This window comes from Cygnus atratus, chromosome 2 (assembly GCF_013377495.2).
Source record: "Cygnus atratus isolate AKBS03 ecotype Queensland, Australia chromosome 2, CAtr_DNAZoo_HiC_assembly, whole genome shotgun sequence".
Classification (NCBI taxonomy): Eukaryota; Metazoa; Chordata; class Aves; order Anseriformes; family Anatidae; genus Cygnus; species Cygnus atratus.
The window spans coordinates 96,115,099-96,135,066 of NC_066363.1; the positions used below are offsets into that span (position 1 = coordinate 96,115,099).

Below are 19,968 nucleotides of genomic sequence, written 5' to 3' on the forward strand. Positions count from 1 at the left end.
GCTTCGCTTTAAATGCAAATTTTCAGTTATTTCTTTATTTATTTCCAACTGTTTTAACTTTACGCGTCCGGCTGGTAATAAATGTAAAATATAATTTAAGAAATACACGGGAAAGGTCCCTCTAAAAGCAGACTGAGAAAACAGTACAAAACAAACAAATAAAAAAGAACACCCCCCCCCCAAAAAAAAAAAAAAACACAGAAAAGTGCACCTGTTTTAACAAAATTCCAAAATATAAAATCCACGTTTTTACTGCCTGCTTTTACTTAGCCCGCTACAGATAGGTCTCGGAGTCTATGGTAACTGTATACAAAGCAGCATGGTTGATACGGGTCCCACTACAGGTTATCAAGTGTTTCCCTTCCTGGCTATGATTCCTCAGGAGCCGTCCAATTTGCTTCCCCGAAGCGAGCGGTTAGATGTTGTGTGCCGAAATTTTTGCCAGCCTTAAAACTAAGGAGCGAGCCTGCCCGAGTTGTGGGCAAACCACACACGTTACGTGCACGAATCGGTAGGATTTTGTGCCGTGCTCGTGCAGGTACGTTGTTCCCTTAATCTTTGGGATCGAGCAATACCCATTTTTCAGGTAAAAAACTAAAGCAGTTAGGCCAAAAATGCTGGCAGGTCTCCGTGCACTTTTTATTTAATCTTGTCCTCCACTGTTCTGGTTTAGGAGGAGCCAAGAACGGCATTCTTAATAGCAGGTTTTGATACCAGGTTGTGCCCCTTTTTTTGAGACAAATCGCATTATTTGTACTGATGATTTTCATGGGCATTTCTGTAACAGTCAGAAGCCTTGATACAAACTCACATTAAATCCCTTGATAATTCTTTGCAGTTCTGACCTCAGAACCTAAAAGGGACTCATTGGAAACGCTGCACTGTACATTTTCAACAATGCTTCCATACTCTTCTTTTAAAAAATTACATATTAAAAGTGCAACTGCACAGTGAAAGAATAAATGCACGTAGGAAAAATAAAAAAATAAAAAAATGAGAGGAGCAAAAAAAGGAGAAAGCAGGCTCCTTCATCTTTGAAAAGAGACCAGGTCTGAACACAAAAGGAATTGGCAGTATATACTTACAGACTTAAACTGCTGGTGGTAGCTCACAGCTTCTTGGCAATAGAGCCGCCTGAATAGAGTACGATTCCCCAGCAAAGGGATTTTTTTCTGTTTTATGAGATGTAATTACACTAAGACTTCTGCCCGTACCTTTGTCTTATTCAAAGGGAGCAGGGGAAGAAACAGGGCGTTGCACTTCTGCATAACATTGTTCTTTTGGCAAAACTTTTAAAGTATGCCTGAGTAAAAATAAAGCTATGGAGGCAGAAAGCAGAACGGGTGGAGGCTGCAAAGTACCATCCTATAAAGTCACAAAGGTAGAAAAGCTAGAGGAAGAAAAAGGAGAAGCTTTTTGATAGGCACAGCTACCTTTAAGGACGAAAGTGTTCTTTGGCTTCATTAAGAACCTGGGAAGAGGTGAAGGAGTGTGAGGAAGAGCCCTTTCAGAAGAGGGGAGGCTGTTGGCCACGTAGAGGAAGAAACATCCAAACTACGAGGAGAGTAGCAAGTAGACTTGATACGTTGCTGAGAACTGAGATAACTTGCACCTTTTTGAAATTATTTCTTAGAAAGACAAAAGTCAAAACAAAACACAATGTTACTGCTTGCCTCTTCTTATCTCAGATTTTAAATGAACAAAGGAAGGACGCGGTGCAAAAGTTAAAAATAAAAAGGAAGAAATTTGGTTCAGAAGGGAGAGTGATGGGATAAGGAAGGGCAAGACCAAGGTGTACCCTACAAAGAGGCAGACTGGTGGTGTAATTCTTGTGACGTGCTCCTGTGCAAAATGGAGATTTCTAGACCAGAACTTTGCCTGATTTTTGAGACACAGCTTTTTAATTAATTAAATGGAATTACCAGGATTAGCAAAGCAGCTGATGCTCTTTACATTGCCTTATGCAAAGTTTTTTTTTTGTTTGTGTTTTTTTTTCTTTTTTTCTTTTTATATTTTCCTCACACTTAGTCATTGGAATACTGTAATCCTAACAATACAAGTGTGAAAGTAGAAGTTTTGATTGTTGTAGAGCTGTCACTGGAGCCCTGCCACAACAAAAAATCCCATGAAACTTCAGGCTGCACAGTCAGAGCACCCGGTGGGTGACTGAGCTGCAATGACCACCTGCAACAGCATTAATGCAGACTCTAAACTTATCACGGTTTCAAAGAGTAGAGGGGGCTTCATGCCTCCTAGAATGCTGTTTTCAGTCTGACCAAGAGACACACATGCTAGCACTGAATTACCTCAACCCCTGTTTTCAAGAAATTATTTTCAGGCTGAAGAGTAACAAATTCAGTTCTACAGAAAAAATAAGAACATGATTTTGGAGTACAGAATTATTGATAGTGAGTAGAGAGTTAATGCTGTAGTCACAGAACACCTTGACAGTATGACATCACTCAGTGTGATCTTTTTTCTCCCCAAAATTTGTCTTAACAATATTGTTTTACTCTCCACCCAAACACTCTCCCAAAGAAAGTCTTTGCTTAAGGCAAGTGTTTAAATATGCATGTGGTTAAAGAAAAAAAAAAAAGTACTTTTTGTCTTTTTACTATATTTTTCAGCATGTCACTGATGATTTTGTTCAGTGCTGTTAACTGAAATACACACTTCAAACTACATTTGAATTTATAACTAAATTCAAATTCAAATTAAAGAAACTGGACTCTATCTCAATTTATGTTTGGACAGTTTTTAATTTGATAAAACCTGTAATGTGATAGTTTTATCAACACACATTCAACATAACCAGAAAAATTGCTGGTCGTATTTGACTTGCTTCAGATTTCAGGGTATCTGAGAACAGTTTTATATGAGCAAAGCCAATATAAATCTAAAAACCAAGAATATCAGTTTTGAGAAAATGTGGTCACTCAATGTAGAAAACACAGTTATGGGAAAAAAATGTGAAAAGGGGAAAAATTTATAATCGCATTACAGGAGAATTTGTGTTTATAATGGCAAGAATATGTGCCATGCGTGTTCAAAGGTCTACTTGTCAGGATGGTAGGGTCTGTGGCCATAAACTACTGGTATCTCTTCCATAAGTTTTGTTCAGCTAAATAAAAGCCTTGTGACTGCAGCCTGAGCGTGGCCACCTGCAGAACTCCTTTTCTCACTGTGCATGTTACAGAAGTCTGCTTCAATCCTGACAAGTGATTTCACAGAGGATTTTGCAAGGCATAGGAGAGGAAGAAACTCCAGGGGAAGAAACTTCTTTTCTAGTGAGAGAACAGAATGAGAAGAAATAAAGAGCAAAGGCTCTATATACCTCCATCATACTGAGTTTGGGTTTCTTAGTTAGATGACACCGCAATGAAAGAAAATGAATTAGGTGGGTTTTTTGACTACCCGAGCAACTTATTTATTCATAGGCAGGAGAAATGATATCTTTTTACAATTTTAATTAAAATATCATAATTTGTTAAGACAAATTAATGGCTTTTGTGAAATAACTACCCTGGGTCAAGTTATCCTACGTAAGTTCCCATATGGCTTCAACAGGAGTTAAACAAGGCTTCCAGGCAGCAGAAGCCGATTTTATCCCACAGACTATTCCTTGCCTCAGGCTTGATGCCTTCCACTGAAGTATTTTAAGCATTAGGAATTTCCAGGAGAATTGCACATGCCCTGTCAATCTTAATACTCTACTGAGGATCATCAGCAAAAGTCCTTCTGAACTGGCAGACACACAAATGTCAGACCTCCCTATGCCATCCAGATGAGATTCAGTTCAAAGGATTTTAAGAATCCATCACTATGTTCTATTGAAGGGCAATTAAAACATTACTATATTACAGTCAAGTCATGGGAAGTCTGTCAGTCCTACAAAGAGTTCAGATTCTCTTCAGATTCTCAAAAAAGATCTATTTGGGCATCCCAATCTAAAGTGAATATAAATTATTGATAGTGTTTTCTACAGTGGAAGTCTGCCCCAGTTTCAGCCACTGGTGTTAACAGCATCAGAAGAAGCAGGAAAATCCGCTCCCATTTACTTCACAAGCTTACCCCCCACTCAAATTAGGTTGGTTTTCAGGTAAAGACAGTGGCTTCAAGTGGTGTGCTTTAATTGGACCAGCACTGGGCAGCACTGCAGCTGTCTGCTGAGAGCGAAAATGAGGCCAAGTTCTCAGTAAAGACAAGACCTTCAGCAGCAGCTTTAGCACTGATAATAATCTCTGCTGTCTGTGGGCTGAGTAACATCTCCGAGGCAGACACATTCTCAGAGCTTAAAAAAAAATAAAATACCAGAATTAAGGAGTTTGTTCTATTGCAAGCTCTGGAGATTGTACAGCTGAAGTCAGAATGCTATCATCAGTCAGGTGCTAGAAAGCATCAGGCACACACGGGGAAAAGAAAGGCATTTCTTTTGGCCTGAAAGCTCCAAGTTTCTGTCAAGCAAGCATTTGTAAGGGCATTTGTTCTACAAGAAGAATCTTGTCAATGTCACAATAAATGCATTGGGAGGCGCCTAAAACAGACCCTAGGGCTGTGCTTGGGGGTACAAGTACCACTCATTGAGGATAAAAGCTGAATGCCACTGGATGAAAACATCTTGAACCCTACTTCTCAGTCTTTTTCATGCGAGACTGGGAGTAGCAAGTCAGCCACAACGCAAGTGAGAAAAATTCAAACGTGATGCATGGCATAAGTGTAAGTCACCTAGTATTTTTCATGGATTCAGACTTTATGGAAGGGTAAGGAAGGAAACCTGACCACAATTGCACAGGGAGCAGTTAGGAGGTGGCATCTCCTTTTAAGTGACACATTAATTCATCCTCCTAGAACAAGGCCATTACACCTCATGTATCAGATTAACTTCTCTTACATGCAGAACCTTCATCTACCTTTAGAATATGAATTAAAATGCGTAAAATGTGACTGGATTTGTTGGGAGCCTGAGAAAAGTAATCCCAGCCAAAATAGACCAGAAGAGCCTGACAGTAGATGAAATTACGTCAACAAAATATCCATTTTTCTGTAACAGAAAAATCTTTAAGAGAACTTATGTTGTTAGCATAAGCTACTTCCGCACTGGAGAGAAATCAGGCTGGAATAGTTCTCCCTTTGTAGTTATGCACAAATAACTACTTAGGAAACACCTCTAAGCACATACAAGGCATTCAGAGGCAAAGTCCTCTACAAAGTTGCAGCCGGTGTGACCATTTCTATCTGTGCAAAATGGCATCAGCACTTCCAGATGAGGCTAGTAGTGTTTTACAGTCATGTTGCATCGATCCAAATGAAGAGAGAAGGCGCAAGGTAGTGCTAAACCATGCCCAGGTACCTTCACTCAGAGGGGTGCCACGGTGAGTCCAAGAGTGGGGTTAAATGAACAGCTTTTTGGCAGTCATTCTGGCATGTCCTCTGCTAGTCCCACACTGCCTTATCTCCGCACCACCCCACTTCTGCTCTTGTTTTTGTAGATAACGACTCAACAAGGCAGACACTGTGCACCTCTGCTGATTTATCACAGTCTCACTTGACTTGAGTACCCAGAACGATTTGTGTGATTGGGCTTCCCCTTATGTAAAGGGAATGATGATTCACGGGATCGCGGTGTAAATTCCACCCTTACAGCCTCATCTCCGAAAGGGGTCTGATGTTGCATTGTACCCACCGGTGAAAATACTAAGGCAAGGATATCAAGAGAGTCTCAAGTAAGAGGCAGCACAGAGCCAACAGGGAGCTGATGTACCTCAGACACAAAAATAGAGATTTCTCCTGGCTTGAGTATGGTCAGCTGGGTTATGGCAGATTTAACTTGAGCTGCAGCAGGACATTTTTGCCCCTCTTTATCGTCCACTCTTCCCTTTCTGCAGTGAATACTGCCATATGCAGGACAGTCATCAAAAGTTTAGTAAGTGTCTCCATCATTTCTGTGTAAAGTGCAGCATCTCAGATCAACCCATTGTTCATAAGCACATAATTGAAATGCAGAGAATGCGTGTTATTTACTGCTGCCAACTCTAGCGTTCAGGCAGCGACTTCTATCAGACTTGGAGAAGAGCAGACTCCCAGGTGCCACTCCCTGTGCAGAACCATCCCCTTACCTGAAAACTACACTTATCCCATATACACATAGCATTAGGGAGAAATTTATGCCACTTCACTGGCATGTAAAGCCATGCCCTTAGTGGCTAGCAGGGATAAAGACAATATAATTATTTATAACATTTTGAAAAAGAAAACATTCGTTATAGGGCTTCTTTCAAAAAGCACATATACATCTAAGCTTTTTTATAATGATGTTTTTTTATATAATTGAAGGCGATATAAAGTTGAAATAGTGCAATTTTAAAACAAAAATTAGTGCAGGAGTCAAACTACAACAACAACAATAACCAAAACAGAGTTGTAGATTTGTTTTTAAAGTGGAAATAAAGGACTGTCTGGGTTCAAAGGAAAGCATATGGATCTGTTTTCAAAAGCACTTTGGTGCATAAATCCAGTTGTCTCTCAGTGAGATTAAGATTTTCTTTTGGGGATGAAATGAGGTTGCTTTTGAAAATAACATTTCTAATCTTATCATGGGATTTGATTTTTGATGTCAGGTGATGATGACTAACAAGCTGTTATCAGTCAAAGAGATACCATCAAAGTTAAAAGTGCATTTCTTTTGTTAATGCTACAAGTGAGAGCAAGGAAAATAATTGGGGAAATACTTTCTTCTCACGTACATTTAAAAGCCCTTTGTAGCTCATTTATGGAAGTGGATAACATCCCATTGTTCAGTCTTTCAAACAGCAACATGAAAGCCTGAAGGCTTTAAAATAGAAAAATATGCGTACTAAAACAGTCTTGTCAAGGAAACATGGGAAAAACCTCAGTTTGAAGTGAAATAACTTCTAATGCATTTTATGAATGCTGTTTTCTCTAAATTAATGCTATCCTTTTAAGTTAAGAAGTCGGGTTTGGGAAGCCCTTGCCTGTTGTCATTAATTTAATGTTGAGATAAAGGAATAGCTGACGCTTCTTATTAGAGTGGCTAAAAATAAAACCAAAAAAACTCCAAAGGTAAACTTCTGGCCACACTGAAGGCCATAAACATTTTGTCTTACCACAAAGGCATCACTTCAGCTTGAGAGGAAAAAAAAAAAAAAGGAACAAAGGCAAGAAACAAAAATAGCTAGACCTTGTTACAGAACTGCAAACAAGAAAGGAAAGACGATGAAGACAAATTAGCAAGTACACCTGTGCAATAATAACTGATTATTTTTCTGTATCTGAGGTTTTATCTTTCTTTCTTTCCAAGGATCACTAAGAGAATGGCTGTGTGTAAAGGTGTGAGGGGGGTATGCATCTGTGTCAGTTTTTTTTCCACACACAGAAGCACACACGCGCACACACACACTTAAAATCTTTCCACTGGCTTTAAATTTTGGTAACTCATTTAACCCAACTGGAAGAGAACCTACAATTTCTTCTTGCCTGTAACATTATAAATATTCCCAATGCTATAAAATCTATTGTAAGAATGTACATTCAGTGGTTTTATGAGGCACAGGACCTGCTAATGTGTTTTCAGGGAAGCTCACATGTGCTCTGTTCTGTCCATTGCTGGACAATGGTGGGGAATCCAGGGGCTCACGCTTGATTGCTTGAACCAAGCAGGGGTTTTTGTATTCACATGGCATTTTAAAAACCTCATCACTCTGCTCTTTCTCCTCCCCTGGACCGGGGCTGTAGAACTGGCCGTAGCACTCGGAGTGCGGCAGGTCAGGCAGGCTTTCCAAGCAGGTGGAGGAGTTCTGGGGGCAAAACGGGGCCACCTCTCTGTTACGCAAACCCTTGCAAGATCTGTTCAGATTGAGATTGCTGGGATGATTTGCTACGATGCATTGCCAGTTATGCGGCGTGTAAAGGCAGTGCCTAGGCTTCTGGCAAGGTGAAGCTTGCTGACAGAGGTCCGGTTCTGTTTTAAGGTGCACCCTGTTGGGATAGCTGAACAACTGCTTCCTCACTGCGCTGTTGTCATCCATCCAGGCTCGGTTTTGTGACGTCAGGTAGTTATCAGCAATGTTTTCAGAATCAGAATCGTATTCTGTTTTGATAGGCATATCCAAGGGAAATGCTGCATCATAGAGAGACTCTGAGGATATTAACGATCTCTGCAGTTTCAGATGGTCTGTAGCGTAGCTCTCCACAGCGCGCTGTTGTAAGCCTGAGTAAGACTGACAATTTTCTGCACTCCCCCAGTGGGAAGGACAAGTTGATGCTAAATTTAAGAAACTTTGGTCTCTATTGTAGAATGATCCAGCTCTTCTGTTTGAACACGCATTCATTCGCTGGTTCATAGAACAAGAGCTTGAGTTTCTTAAAGTCCAGCTATTGTTTGTGGTGCAGTTGTTTTGAACGCCTAAAACTGATACATTAGAGCTGAGAGATTCCTCTTGCATGAAACACTCACCATTTGTATGAGGCTCAAACTTCACTTTTATATTGTCTTGTTCATTTTTTACTGCTGTCCAGTTAAAATGCTTTAACTGGCCCAGGGTTTCAATGGCACTGTTGTAGGAAAATCCGTCTAGGTTTCCTTTCAAACTGGCAAAACTGCTTGGTATCTTCAGTTGTTCATCTTCTTCCCTTTCAATAACAGTAGGAAAAAAAAAGTCAATCAGAGTTTTCTAAATGGATCTTTTCTGCAATACAAATGGAGTGGTTTTACATGTTTTATGAGCAATATTTTGTCTTTAATTTAATATCTCATACTCTTGTCCATATAAACTTTGCATTTGTTCAAGATAGAAAAAAGTGCTTACATGCATCTGGGCATCACTGTGTGCACAACTACCTTTCTGTGGCACTGTTTAATTTAAATTATGACACATATCTACTCAGGCACACAGTTCACAAAGACCTTGAATACTGTGGAACATTATGTACAGTATATGGTAACTACCTTACACTGTCATTATTCTGTTAAAATATATGTAAACAATTTTTCTTGTGAAAAAAAAAAAAAGTTTAGAGATAGAGTGCTAATAGCATGTTAGATTAAATGTATTTTGTTAGCAAGGAATTATTAGAACAGATAAGAACTTTCTGATCAAAGCAATTTGAGCAGGAACCATGGGGGTCCTATATTTGAGAATGAATAATTGTCATTAGATGAAATGAAATGCCCAAGTAAGTGTCCAGAATAGTCACAGATGTTTATATTTGGCATAGGTTTGTTTTACATGTCTAACTTAATTCATATTGCCTTTCATTTTCTAAGACGACCAGTGAATTCATTTTCAGTGACCTACAGCTGAAATACTCAACATTATTGGAGAGTCCTGTCCTAGTATTTCTGTACTAGATATAATACTTCTCTGAACTCCAGGGTTGAGAATTTGCCTGGAATTCACAAATGTGCTAATTCCCAAACATGCGGAGTCCATGCTATGAATCTGCACCCTCCTTGTCAGAACAAGGAGGGGACATCGCAGTAAGGAGCTGAGCCTAAAAAAAAAAAAGGATTCCTTTTCAGAAGGCTTTTTTCTTGCTATAAAAACTTTTTCCTTGGGTATGGACTCAATGTGCAAGTATAGGTATTTCCAGTAGAGGGAGTCCATGTTATTATAAAGAGAGAATGTCCCACTGTGATAAACATACACTGAGAACAGAGAGTATTTTCTTTCTTTTTCTTTTAAAGTATTTTCAGCCCTCTGCTAAATATTATTATTGAGAGCCCTGAGACGCAAATGGTAGGATGCCAGTTTGCTGCAGAAAATAATTCTCAGAAAATAGTCGAATTGGGAAAATAGATTGGACAATATGCACTTAGTAACAAAAGCTTAGATCACAAAATCAAGAATTTTGCAGTGGATTTGAGAAACTTCTCAAAAGAACGTATGTTTCCAGGAAGACAGCATGCAATTTAACAAAAAGTAGTAGTAAGGATGAAAAGAACAGGCAGCATCTACTGCAGATGAGCAAGAGGACAGAACTGAGTATCATCTGCAAGGCCAGCTCTTGTAACTCTTCAACCCGTAGGAACTACTAAGCAAAAATGAAGGTTTTTAACCACGAAATGTAACATGTAACCAAATCAACATCAAAGAGCTTGCTTAGTTACACAGAAAACAATTTAGAAGTAGAGACCTGAATACAAGAAACAGGCACTTTTAATCTGCTCCTTAATAGAAGTTCATTCCCTTCTATGGCAAGATAGTATTTATCCCATCCCAGTAAAGGTAGAGTTCCACCACCTTCAGATGGGAGGTCCTCTACTATTCACCTAGATCCTGGGAGGTATGCTGCCTGCAAGGGATATCTACTGTAGGAGTCCAAAGACTTTTTAAAATTTCTTCCACCTGCAAGGCATCCAAAAGGAAAAGAACAGAGATAGCGGACAGATGTGACCACAAGGCCAGATGGTGGCTATGTAAATCTCCTGGCCCCTGCTCATTCAACCCACTTTCTTATCTCTTCCCTCAGACTGGCTGGAAGAGATACCTCAACGAGGCCCACAGGAACTGGAAGAGACAGTCCCATGGGGGAAGGAGGAAAAGCCATTGTGGGAGAAAAGGGGAAAACCCAGTGGAAAAGTCCTCTTTGAATGCATATCTGTGCATATAGCTTCCATTCCAAGGCTGAGCCTACAGCCAGCTACGTGTATCTATCTACAAACATACAATGAATATGAGCATCCCTGTTTAGATTATGTTGAACATCCACAACTAAAAACACGAACTCAACTGTCATGCACAAAGGAAAAAAAAAAAAAAAGCTTAACATTATCAGATGTTAGGAAAAGTCAGGACACTAAATCAACAAAGATATTCAGTTGCAAAGTAAAATAAACCCCCAAAATACATTTTTGTGCAAGAAAGCCAAGGCATAATAATAATAAAACAGTTTCCTTTTGAAGTATTCTGTTTTAAGATGTATGTATACTCAATTTCAGAAGGAACAAATACTGAAAAATTAAAACATATTTAGTATTATAACAGCCATTTCATATGATACAAGACAAAAATAGATTTTCATTTGTTAAGTAAACTTAAAAAAACTTTAAAAAGTCTTTCTCATACATCTCTTCTCTTAGGACACTACAGTGTTTTGTTTTGTTTTGTTTTGCTTTTAAATCTCACACATAAGAATACATTCATTTTTCTAAAATATGTTTTTGTTTTGTTTTGTTTTGTTTTTAGTAATGGAAAATATACTTACTTTAACATTTGCTGCTGGGCAAGGACATATTCTGAACAACCACTTCGATACAGAAGTTGAGTGTTAGCTTGAACCCAGACCCAGTGATCTTCATTTGTTTGTACTTTGACTAGAGAAATGCCATTTTCTCCATTATTCTTTGCTATACAATTTAAAAGAAAGTATATTTTAGCACAATCAGTATTTAATATTTTTCTTACCCCTTTTTTATTATTTTATTTTATTTTATTTTATTTTATTATTTTTTAACTGATGAATGCTCACAAGTTTGTTTGCTTCCCTGGAATCATCAGCAGAGGAGAATACATGCTAAAATATGTCACAGAACTAGGCAAACTACACAAAGGATGAAATTTGAAAAACTGAATGTGGCAATTAGAAGCTCATAAACTGCAACCAAAGATTTTTCAGTACTTTTACTTCGTTGTCATTTTTCCCTCTCAGCAGTATTACTATAGCAATAAGAAAATCTTAACGAAAAATGGGGCTAAGACAGAGGAATGGTTTTAAAGAAGTTAAAGTTTTCCAGCAGGTACAAAGGCTGAGTACAACTCTGCTCAAGAAGAATCTGCCCCTTGGAGAAGACTCACCATCAGAATTCTATCCATTGCAAAAATCCAAAACACAGTATAGACTCTCATGGAATTGTCACATTCAAACACTGGAAAAGTATGAGTCAAAGCCGCAAGCAAATTGTGAATTTTATAGACAATGTATTTTAATTTTCCTTCTGTTTTCTGATCTTTGAGGGAAGTAGCATTTGTAATACATTTTTCAGTTTTCCTCAAATAAGGATAGATACAATCATTATTAAAATTTTCCTGTAATACTGTTAATTTCAATGCTGCTATTTTTAGTAAAGTGGACTTTGAATATTCTTATTTACTATTCTTATTGTTAATATATGTGTAATATTGGCATCACAGTATCATAGTATTTATGCCCAATGAAATAGCAGACTAATTTGATACTGACTTTTGAGGTGGCTAATTATTCATTTTTTTTACAGAAGGGGTATGCGAGAGAAAAAAAAAAGAGTACTGGGACCAAAACCTGGAAAACCTAACAGATGAAAAGAAAAAGCAAGGCTCTTTCTCCACAAACTGTATATAATCCAGAATTACTTAACAGACATACCTTTGAGTTGGTTTTCAGCAATCTGTAAAACATTATTGAAAGATGCACCTTCATGATGACTATTTCTTCCGTATAATTCTGCTGCTTCACACAGACCTGAATTACCTTTGGAACTGGAGCTGTAGGGAACAAAAAATTAGGAAAATTCCTCATCAGTGAATGACAAAAAAGCAAAATCACAAACTATGAAAGATGTGATCATCAAGCTGTTGACCATTCGCAAAGACCGATGGTTTAAACATATAATAAGCAATGCAAAATAATTTTCTATGTCTCCTGCATCATATGGTTGCTCAAACTGGAATATGACTGGAATTCTGCATTCAATTAAAAGGAATAGTTATGTTTAGTAATATTCTGCTCACAATTTACTGTATCTGGAATAATAAATGTCAGCTTGAATTGAGAAAAATGCTTTGTACATTTTGCTCTGCCTGTCATTCAAGGTACTTGCATCTCACTCACCAGCAATGCACTTAAGAGTTACCATGACTTCAATTTCCAATAATCATCATATGATTTTAATGGATTTCTTCCAATCTTTACTTCAAAATGCATATCAGGGTTTGTAAAGGCTACAAATCATGTAACACTTCTTTCCAAATTTTTCCCTTCATTAAGACGATGAGACTATAACTGTCTATATAAATTTGCTCACCATCCTTGGCCATCATGTTTAAGGACCAAACCAAATGAAACCCCGAAGTTTCCATTTTTTTACATAAATTAAATCATAATATAGATAAAATGAAATAGTAAATACATGAAGCACACTTAATTCCTGTCAAATCCTTGGCTGCTGCCCAGTCAGTTAGTAAAATTCAAGTGCCTCTCTCCTAGGAGCTGAATTTTGGTCTTCAATTAATTTCACCTGGACTGCTGAAAACCCAGCAAATGGAAATGACTTTAAAACTGTGATCCAAAGCCTACACATTCCGTTATATTGGCTTTCCAGTAATTTAATTCTCGTCAAAAGGATGTACGTGCTAGAACCACATTACACATCTGGATAGTAAATCCACACATACATAAGCATATTCTAACTAAAAGCCAAATTATGATACTCTGAGTCACACTGATGAGCGTTTTACTTCACAGTGATGGACCTCATTGTTATAAGGTCATATTTAACCAAATAAAGGAAAACATAATCCTAGCCCCAAACATCAACTAAAATTCAATCAGAGAAGACTAACGAAAATAAGTGTTAGGCAGGAAATGAGTCTGAACACAATCTGTCCTGATCTTCTTTGATAGCTACCATGTGATCAGCCCTAGGCCATTTAGTGCAATTGTAGACTTATGTATTCATAAGCCTTCTGTTATAAGATAAATACATAAACCAAATACATCTCATTTGACTCTCTTTGAACCCTCGTACAAGCACACATTCAGTTTTCTAACATTTTCTTTTTCCTTTGTTGGTTACCAAAATGGCCAAGTCCAAATAATTGTGCTACTGGAAGATACCGAAATTTGAGAATTCTCGATACAAATATGCTTGCTTTTCTACTTCTGCAACTAGTAGAATGAATTTTTTCTTTGATAACTTCTGAAGATTAGGAAGGAGAATCCAGATAAATTATTTACTTTCTAAGAAAGGGTTTTAAAATGAAGAGTTATTTAGCATCATTTTTATTTTTTACTTGCTCAATAAACATAAAGCCCATAGCATACTTTACTACATGATAAAAGATTAATTTGAAAATACTTTGTATTCACTGCTGCTGCATCATCAGCTTTGTGTTTTGCTTTCACAAGCAGACTTTTCATCTTCATCTCTGTCATAGAAGGGAGAAGAAGTGGTACCACTATACAGAATAAGGACAGCTGAGGTGGTAATACTGTTCCTGATGAGGACTTCTTCCTTTGTCCAAAAAGAAACTTTAGTTTGCCTTGAAACTGCATTGTCTGTTATAAAATAAAAATTTAAAAAAATAGTTATCTTAAGCATTCCATGTACAACATTTAAAATGCTAATACATGCTATGCCCCCTGTTGTTTAAGTAACACCAAACCCAGTTTTGAAACAGGAAGAAAAAAACAGAAATTTTATTATCTTCGTACAGTTTAAATCACACAATTTCAGAGGCATGGTGAGTGACAGTACCATCAACAGTAAAATGAGACATTTGAAGCTGTTGTGTTTTTTTTTTTGTTTTGTTTTTTTTTTGTTTTGTTTTGTTTCCAGTGTGCTTAAAGCAGAAGTTCTGCATTATGTTCTGTTTGCCAAGACTGGCAGCTTATGATGGTGCAAACAGCTATTTCCTGCATGCCTCACACTGAAGCTGGAACTATATTTTTTCCAGGCTCTGTTCAGACCCATAATCTTCCTGCAAATGAGCATCTGAGACAGAGATTGCATTTTTCTATCTCTTGCTATTCCTCTCATTTTCTTTGCACATCTGTCTTTGCCATAAGAAGAAACAAGATTGGTCTTTACTAAGTAAATGGGGAAGCCATTTCTAGAAAGGAGCCACCCCTAGTAAGAATTTTAAGGAGCATTTAAAAGACTTTCTCTTTATTATTATTATTGTTGTTATTGTTATTATTATTATTATTATTATAGAACCCTTTACAGAAGTGAAAAAGCGATAATTACTACTCTTGTTCCTTAAAGTGAATGCTTTGTGTATCAATGCTAATTACATAGAATCACAGAATGGTTGAGATTGGAAGGGACCTCTGCAGATCATCTAGTCCTACCTCCCTGCTCATCAATCAGGGTCCCCCAGGACTGTGTCCAGATGATTTTTGAATAGTGCCAGAGAAGGAGACTCCACAGTCTCTCTGGGGAACCTGTTCCTGTGCCCAGTCACCCTTACAGCAAGACATTTTTCCTCATGTTCAGACGGGTCTTCCTGCGTTGCAGTTTGTGCTCATTGACGCTCGTCCCATCACTGGGCACCACATAGAAGAGTCTGGCCCCATCCTCCTGACACCCTCCCTTCAGAAACTTACAGACATTCATCAGATCCCCCCAAGCCTTCTCCTCCCTTCTCCAGACTGAACAGGCCCAGCTCCCTCAGCCTTTCCTCGTAAGGGAGATGCTCCAGTGCTTTCATCATTTTAGTAGCCCTTCACTGGACTTGCTCCAGGAGCCCCATGTCCGTCTTGTATTGGGGAGCCCAGAACTGAGCACAGCCCTCTAGGTGAGGCCTCACCAGGGCTGAGTAGAGGGGAGGATCACCTCCCCAGCCTGACAGCAATGTTCTTCCGAAGCAGTCCCAGGCTACCATTGGCCTTCTTGGCCACAAGGGCACACTGCTGGCTCATGGTTAACTTGTTGTCCACCAGGACCCCCAGGTCCTTCTCTGCAGAGCTACTTTCCAGTGCGTCAGCCCCCAGCTTCTACTGCTGCATGGGGTTATTCCTCTCCAGGTGCAGGACCCTGCACTTGCCTTTGCAGAATTTCAAGGTCTTCCTCTCTGCCCTTCTCTCCAGCCTGTTGAGATCCTTCTGAATGGCAGCACAGCCCTCTGGAGCATCAGCTACCCCTTCCAGATTTTTATCATCAGCAAACGTTGTGCACTCTATTCCTTCATCCAAGTCACTGATGGCTAAGCTAAATGATACTGGGGACCCAGTACTGACCCCTGAGGGACACCACTAGCTACAGGTCTCCAACTAGACTCTGTGCCGTTGATCACAACCCTCTAAGACCTGCCATTCAGCCTCTTCTCAATCCACCTCACCATCCACTCATCCAGCCTGCACTTTTGTAGCTTGCCCATGAGAATATTACTCATGTTTGACAGTGTCAAAAGCCTTGCTGAAGTCCAGGTAGACAATATCCAATGCTCTCTCCTCATCTATCCAGCCAGTTGTCTCATCATAGAAGGCAATCAGGTTGGTTAAGCTTGAGTTACCTTTGGTGGATCCACGTTGACTCCTCCTGATAGTCAACTTCTCTTCTTCTACATGCATAGAGATGGCCTCCAGGAGGAGCTGTTCCACCTCCTTTCAAGGGGTTGGCGTGAGGCTGACTGGCCTGTAGTTCCCTGGGACTTCCTTCTTTCCCTTTTTGAACACTGGGGTGACATTTGCTTTCTTCCAGCCTCAGGCACCTCTTCTGATTGCCACGACCTTTCAAAGCTGATCAAAAGTGGCCTAGCGATGATGTCTGCCAGCTCCCTCAGCACTCGTCAGTGCATCCATCAGGGCGCATGAACTTGTGGATATCAGGTTTGCCTGAATGATCTCTAACCCAATCTTCCTCAATCAAGAGAAAGTCTTCCTTTCTCCAGACTTTCTCCCTGGTCTCCTGGGTCCAAGATTCTTGAGGGCTGGACTTGGCAATGAAGACTGAAGCAAAGGAGGCATTCAGTATCTCTGCTTTCTCTGCATTCTCGGTCGCCAGGGTCCCTGCCCCCATTCAATACTGGGTTCACATTTTCCCTGTTTTCCTTTTGTTACTGATGTATTTGAAGAAGCCATTCTTGTCATCCTTGACATCCCTAGCCAGACTTAATACCAAATGGGCCTTGGCCTTCCTTATCACATGTCTGCATACTCTGAAAATGTCCCTACAGACATCCCAAAGGGCCTGTCCCTTATTCACCTCCTGTACACCTCCTGCTTTTGTTTGAGTTGAAATGGTTGAATGGTCGAATGGTCGAATGGTTGAATGGTTGAATGGTTGAAATTTAGGCTTGCCGCCCTTGTTCTAGGGCCAGTGCAAATGGAGACAGATATTGTCCAAAAGAACTTAAAACATAAAAGTTTATCAATTCTTTCAGCTTGAAATATTACAGCCTCCTTTTCTTCCATCATTCTTTATAAATATTAATAAATGTTTTTAGGTATTTCTTCTTTGAGTACAGCAAATGAAAATTGTATCCTATCCATGGCTGTCTGCAATAAATCTATTAATGTTCCAATATTTTTCTTATGAAGTAATTTTATCTAGTACTCATGACTGCAGTTTCTAAGTGAAATTATACTTACAAGGAAGCCAGAAGTACTGTCCAACAAGCAGCGAACTCGACAGATGAAACAACGAGTTAAGAAGGAAGAATAATCTGTTGTCGTGCTGTCATTCTCTTGTGCTTTAAACAATTTACTGAGAATATATTCTTCTCCTATAAACAACAGTGGAGGCAATATATATCAGATCACACTACAGAATATGATGTTCTGTACCTACTTGAAGAAACTGTTATGGAAATTGCTAAATATTGTTTTATGGAATAGTGAATATTTAACTGTGTCATGCATAGACAGATCTGCACATGCTCTGCCAAAAGAAAAAAGGGTTCTACAATGGGATTCAGGTGAGTTTCTTCAGAAGCTTTGAATTCTGTATTTCATGAATTTTTGTGTTTTTTAAGGATGCAAAGTAGGGTAACAGATGCTACTGTTTTTGAGATCAGAGATTGGAGACAGTAAATCAGAAAAAGGAATGAAATCAGGAAAAATGCTAATGCAAGAAAAAGAATGAGCAGTGGCTAATTAGCTAATGTTCAGCTGTTGCCTCTTCAATTTTTAATGAAGTATTTGCCAGTTTTGGACTACAGGTGCATAGCTTTTGAAACACTTATTTCCCAAAAGACACACACAAGTATTTATACAGAAGTATGAACTCAGGAATTGAAATTCTTCACTGTATATACTTAGGACAAAAAATCCGAATGTTTGTAACTTTTTATAGTTTGAAATCTTCATGCACATTGTTTCATTTGTTTTCTGCATAATTTCTATAACATTCTGCGAAGTTCTTGTGATGTCCGTAAGACTCTTGCAAAGCAAACATTCTACCAAACTTTGGAATTCTACCAAAGTTACATGACACTGTTCCTAAAAACTTCATAAAGGCTGCTGAAGGACTTCTTGCAAGTTTCTCCCCACCCCCCATCCCCAACCTACCACCACTCTTGAAAACAGGTTATTTCCTTTTCTGCTCATAAAATGCATACATTTTGCTGGGATCAATTCTGTATAAAGTTAACAATTTCAACCCCATTGTATTTTTTGTAGTCATGATTTCAGCCTTAGCTGAAATCCTCATGTAGGAGACACCTTGAGCATACATGTCCACTTCTCATCCTAGGGAAATACAGCCTCAGAGGAAAAAATGTATTCCTAAACCTACATGTTCTTCTGAAGACTCCTATCCGCATAACTTTATATGGGAAAACAAGTGGCAGAAAATTATGTCATCACTGTGGTACTGCACAGAAAAATTTTGCATTTTTTTTCCTCATTAGTGAGATAAAATACTAATGTCTTGATCAGTGTGAAGAAAAGATTAGTAAAGATTGGTAGGATGAACACTGATGTTGTTCATTCTGCATGGGTAAGAATATCCATAAGTACATTAGTCAGAGAAAAATTAAGGAAACATCAATATTCTAGCCTCAATAGCACACACTACCTTATAAATGTCCCAGATCAGGAAGAAACATTATCTATGGGACATTAATATTATAAATGACCAGTATGCAGCTTTCCAGTGAAGAATCTGACTTGAAGAACAAACATGGTTGTAGGTGGAGGGCTGTTCTAATTTTGCAGTGATGCCTACGTTTCCAGTCAACACTATATAATCCTACCTGTTTCTGTCTGTGTTTGCTGTCCGGACAACATCTGGGGAGGATTCATGGCCCAGTGCAGTTGTCTACAGAAATCCTGACGATCATCCACATGAATGTAATCATATATGTTTTGGTGCATTACATCGGTCTGAAAAAAATATAACTGTTTAATCTGTAGTCTTAGCAGGGCAGGCTCTAATCTTTAGAATTACAGAATCACAGAATGGTTTGGGCTGGAAGGGACCTTAAGACCACCCAGTTCCAACCCCCCTGCCATAGGCAGGGACACCTCCCACCAGACCAGGTTGCCCAAAGTCCCATCCAGCCTGGCCTTGAACACCTCCAGGGATGGGGCATCCACAGCATCTCTAGGCAACCTGTCCCAGTGCCTCACCACCCTCTAAGTAAAGAATTTAGGATGACACTTTCCTTAAAATAATGACTGGTGTAGGATACCTTCAGAGCGCAGACTGATTGAGGAAAGTCCCCGTTTCTCAAACCAGCTTTTTGACTTAATATCCTAAGTGATTATTTTTGTTCTTAACTCTTTTTAGCACATTGCAAATGTGAGCCATAAAAGTCCAACTGGCAGACAGTTTCTGGTAGCATCCCTCAGGGACTGATCCTGGGCCCAGCATTGTATAATTTCTTGACAAATGGATGATGGGGTAGAGTGCATTCTCAAAAGGTTTGCTGAGGATACCAATTGGAGAGAGTTGGACTGCTATTTAGAGAGACCTTGACAAGCTGTAAAAAGGACTGATGGGAACCTCAGAAAGTTCAACAGAGGCAAAATCCTCTCTAATTTTGGGCTCTCCAGGAAAAGGAAGATATTAACGTACTAAAGTGAGTCCAGGAGAGCGGTACCAAGGGCTGGAGCACATGACATTATCAGGTGAGGAGAGAAGAATGGGGTTTGTTCAGCCTTAAGACGAGAAAGCTTCAGGAAGAGCTTACTGCTGTCTATATCTACCAAATAAGAGGGTGTAGAAGAGATAAAGCCAGACTCCTTTCAGACAAGCAATGTGGAAGGACAAGAAGCAGCAGGCACAAGTTGTAAACTGGGAAACTGGGA

The 19,968-nt window shown here is 39.1% G+C and overlaps 1 protein-coding gene across 1 annotated transcript in view; it reads right to left on the reverse strand.

The window, feature by feature from the left end:
- Window positions 1-17: 17 nt before the first annotated feature.
- Window positions 18-19,968, reverse strand: part of AHRR (aryl hydrocarbon receptor repressor) — a 95,273-nt gene continuing 75,322 nt past the window's right edge. The window contains exons 6-11 of the mRNA XM_035550599.2: window positions 18,912-19,041; window positions 17,308-17,441; window positions 14,072-14,271; window positions 12,361-12,479; window positions 11,224-11,365; window positions 18-8,649 (exon numbers count right to left, since the gene is read on the reverse strand). Of these exons, the coding sequence (XP_035406492.1) occupies window positions 7,530-8,649; window positions 11,224-11,365; window positions 12,361-12,479; window positions 14,072-14,271; window positions 17,308-17,441; window positions 18,912-19,041 (1,845 nt within the window). The 3' untranslated portion in view covers window positions 18-7,529. The remainder of the gene's footprint in view (window positions 8,650-11,223; window positions 11,366-12,360; window positions 12,480-14,071; window positions 14,272-17,307; window positions 17,442-18,911; window positions 19,042-19,968) is intronic.